Consider the following 3,677-nt stretch of genomic DNA (forward strand, 5'->3'; position numbering starts at 1 on the left):
CCTGCTTATAGGTATGACAACAGTGACTTATATAAAAGAAAGGACTGATGCATCAGTGTGATCTCATGATCACAAATTAGCTCACTTTTATGTCGATGCCGCCTATTTCTCAGGGGAAGGCGTTACTTCCTCTCAGCTCCTTCAAAAAGAATTGGAGTATTTCTGGTTTTAAACTATGTGCGGTGACTCTTTCATATTAAGAAATTCTATCTAGTGGCACTCGATCACAGAATCCATTGGAGGTATTGAAGTGGTAAAATGTGGTAGACTCTGGAGAATTTCTTATATCCTAAAATCAGTACTTTACTGTTAATAATTGTAAATATAGTTGCCAAAAAATCTGATAACTGATGGGACTTGAAACTTTAAACTTAGGTTCAGTTACATCAGAATGAAGTTAATTTGGGAATCATTGAATTTGTTATGAATTTTTATCTCATTATTGCTTGTTGAAAATAGATTCTGACAATGATTTTGTAGGTAGGCACATTGCAAGAACTCCAAAGACTTTATGATCAGCTCATCGAAAAAGCTGAAGACTGCCGGTTAGACAAATATGCCTCTTCTGATAAAGCCGGGAGGTACACACTGAGTACCAATTGAATTGTGGATCTGTATCTTGAAATTGGCAACATTTACATTTGACTAGGAGCGCGATTGTTTCTGTTTCATTGTATTGACGCATTACATCACTCTGGTAAATTTGCAGGAGTAGATGGTTATGGTCTCGTCTCATGCCACAGTCAACATATGCCCCCGTCAAAGGATTATATCTTTATGGGGGAGTTGGGACAGGCAAAACTATGTTAATGGACCTGTTCTTCGACCAGTTGTAAGTATCAAACTTATCTTACTGTTAGACGAGATGATTCATCTTGCCACATGCCGATGTTTGTATCTGCATTTATACGAGAACCGAAAAACAAATGTTTTATCTTAATCTATGGACATTTTATGTCAGGCCTGCCAGTTGGAGGAAAAAGAGAATCCATTTCCATGACTTCATGCTGAATGTTCACAGCCGATTGCAGGTATGAACCTAATCTTTACTTTGTTTAATTTCAATCTGTTTATTATGCTGGGGTCTGTGAAATGAGGAATTTTAATGTTGTGCCATCTATTTAATTGCAGAAGCACAAAGGTGTGGCGGATCCCCTAGAAGTTGTGGCAGGAGAGATATCAGATGAGTCCATTTTGTTGTGTCTTGATGAATTCATGGTATGTCCGTATAGTCGGAACTTTTCTTTCTTATATTCACTGTGTTTTAAGCTTCTATGAGAAGATTTCGGTTCCATAAAAGTTTTCTCTTGTTAATATAGGTGACTGATGTGGCTGATGCACTGATACTGAACCGCTTATTTAGACAGTTATTTAACAATGGCGTTGTGAGTAATTCATTGTTCCGTACACTGTGTCTTTTAGTCCTATAACTCCTATGTATTATTTCTATTGATCCTTCATCAATATAAATGCAGATTCTCGTTGCTACTTCAAACCGTGCTCCCGATAACCTTTATGAAGGTGGACTGCAGAGGGATCTTTTCCTTCCTTTTATAGCTACTTTAAAGGTATCTAAACATTCTCAACATCGATTTCCAACTCATGTTGATTGGCTTAATGACTTGGGAAACTATATTGATGCAGGAAAGATGTGTAGCACGTGAAATTGGTTCAGCCGTGGACTACAGGAAGTTGACTTCGGTATAGTATTCAACTTTGTACAAGTTCATTTGGCAGTTATTTCTACTGTTCTTGCTAATCTATGCTCATGTTTTAATTCTATTTCCTATTTAATTTAATTGTAGGCCGAACAAGGCTTCTACTTTATCGGAAAAGATCTGTCAAGCCTTATTAAAAAGCATTTCCAAATGCTAGTTGGGGGTGCTCAACCGGTTCCACAAGAAGTGGAAGTTGTCATGGGAAGGAAATTAAAGGTTTGTCGAGTAAGCTTAGCTTTTCATTTGATATGACGATGTAAAAAGGTCTTACGACTAAAGGGACTTAATTTTGTCTTTTCTCTATGCTTAGGTTCCGCTGGGTGCTAATGGATGTGCATATTTTTCGTTTGAGGACCTTTGCGACCGGCCTCTTGGCGCAGCAGACTATTTTGGACTATGTAGTAAGTGATTTGTGGCTGTTTTCTGGTCTTGTTGTTTCTTGTTTGTTTGCTCTAATTTAGCTGCTCTTTGCAGTATATGCTTACGATAATGAGTTTGGAGTTTCTTGATAGCGCACTTCAGTTGAACACGATAATCATTTCTCGAGTTTTTTTACTGACCTTTTGTTTTATGTGTAACCAGAAAACTTTCATACGCTGGCTCTAGAAGGCGTACCGATTTTTGGGCTTCACAATAAAACTGCAGCATACCGTTTTGTGACCTTGGTTGATGTGCGTTCTCTTCTTCTTGATTAGTGATCACTTCTTAAATAATATTATTATAAGTACATGTAGTGTTTCGGGATCACATCTTATCTTTATGGAGAAGTGATTGTTCCCTCTTTGATTTTCTTATCAGGTAATATATGAAAATAGAGCTCGACTTTTATGCACAGCCGAGGGAACTCCAGTTGAACTTTTCGAAAGAATTGTGACAATATCCGATGCCCAACACATGGCACCTAGAACATCTTCAAGGTCAAGGAAGAACGACGACTTTGACCTTTGTGTGGACAACGAGTTGGGTTTTGCAAAAGATCGTACCATTAGTAGGTAAAGTGCTTCATCTTAATTTGTTTGGCTAAATAAATGATTTTGCAAGTCAGAGTGCTTTTCTAATATACCTACTCAATCCGACTTTACTGTTATAGTGGGCGAAGTTTTGTGACTTTACTGTTATAGTTGGGTAAAGTATAATTATCTTATTATAATGTTATAGTAGGTAATGTTCAATGACCATACGTAAAATTAACCCGTGGTTTCAGCTGCATTCGCAATCACTTGTTCCTTTCTACGAAATTGTTCAATAAACAACTCAGCCCCAAGGGGTGTGATGTAGACAGCCTACCCTAATACAAGAATTAGTGTCTGCTTTCGTGACTCGAACCCGTAACAATATCGGAATTTTCCATGTAATGCAGGTTGACAGAGATAAACAGCAAAGAATACTTGGAACAACACGCTGAAATGTTGGCCAAGAAGCAGCTTCCAGCGGAAAATCGCGCAGAAAATGCTATGGGGGCATAATTGATAGGAATCCATACATTTTTCCCAACTCAGGGATCCATTCTTGCCTGTAAAATTGTGCAATAGCATATCATAAAAGTGAAGTTGATTAAGTTTTGAGTGGAAATGAGATGCACAAGTGTAATATAGGTTGTAGTTGTTTAGGTGGACTTGAGAAATAATCTTGATTATTTGTAATTACTTAGCTTATTGGGCCAACATCTTGAAATAAGAATGACATCTCAAAAGCATTTCTGCTGTTGAAAAATACTGGTGTACTTGAACAATGTCACTTTTATATAAACCCAGAGGTGGCTCACCAGGTGAAACATAAAAAGGGCAGTCCGGTGCATAAAACATCATGTGTTCATGTAGGATTCTGATCCTACCCTAATGCAAGTATTAGTAGCTGATTCCACGGCTCGAACTAGTGGAAAGAGTTAATCTATACTATAAAGGGATCGTTTGGTACAATGATGGGATATCCCATGAAATCCACGACTGAGCTCGTGTC

At 37.8% G+C, this 3,677-nt stretch overlaps 1 protein-coding gene across 1 annotated transcript in view; it reads left to right on the forward strand.

Moving 5' to 3' along the window:
* The window catches only part of LOC109234548 (lactation elevated protein 1-like), an 8,045-nt gene extending 4,614 nt beyond the window's left edge, over nt 1-3,431 (forward strand). The window contains exons 4-15 of the mRNA XM_019400574.1: nt 481-581; nt 710-832; nt 962-1,031; nt 1,132-1,218; nt 1,320-1,385; nt 1,476-1,568; nt 1,645-1,701; nt 1,806-1,934; nt 2,029-2,119; nt 2,301-2,389; nt 2,517-2,710; nt 3,079-3,431. Coding sequence (XP_019256119.1) covers nt 481-581; nt 710-832; nt 962-1,031; nt 1,132-1,218; nt 1,320-1,385; nt 1,476-1,568; nt 1,645-1,701; nt 1,806-1,934; nt 2,029-2,119; nt 2,301-2,389; nt 2,517-2,710; nt 3,079-3,184 — 1,206 coding nt within the window. The 3' untranslated portion in view covers nt 3,185-3,431. The remainder of the gene's footprint in view (nt 1-480; nt 582-709; nt 833-961; nt 1,032-1,131; nt 1,219-1,319; nt 1,386-1,475; nt 1,569-1,644; nt 1,702-1,805; nt 1,935-2,028; nt 2,120-2,300; nt 2,390-2,516; nt 2,711-3,078) is intronic.

This window comes from Nicotiana attenuata, chromosome 11 (genome assembly GCF_001879085.1).
Source record: "Nicotiana attenuata strain UT chromosome 11, NIATTr2, whole genome shotgun sequence".
Taxonomy (NCBI): Eukaryota; Viridiplantae; Streptophyta; class Magnoliopsida; order Solanales; family Solanaceae; genus Nicotiana; species Nicotiana attenuata.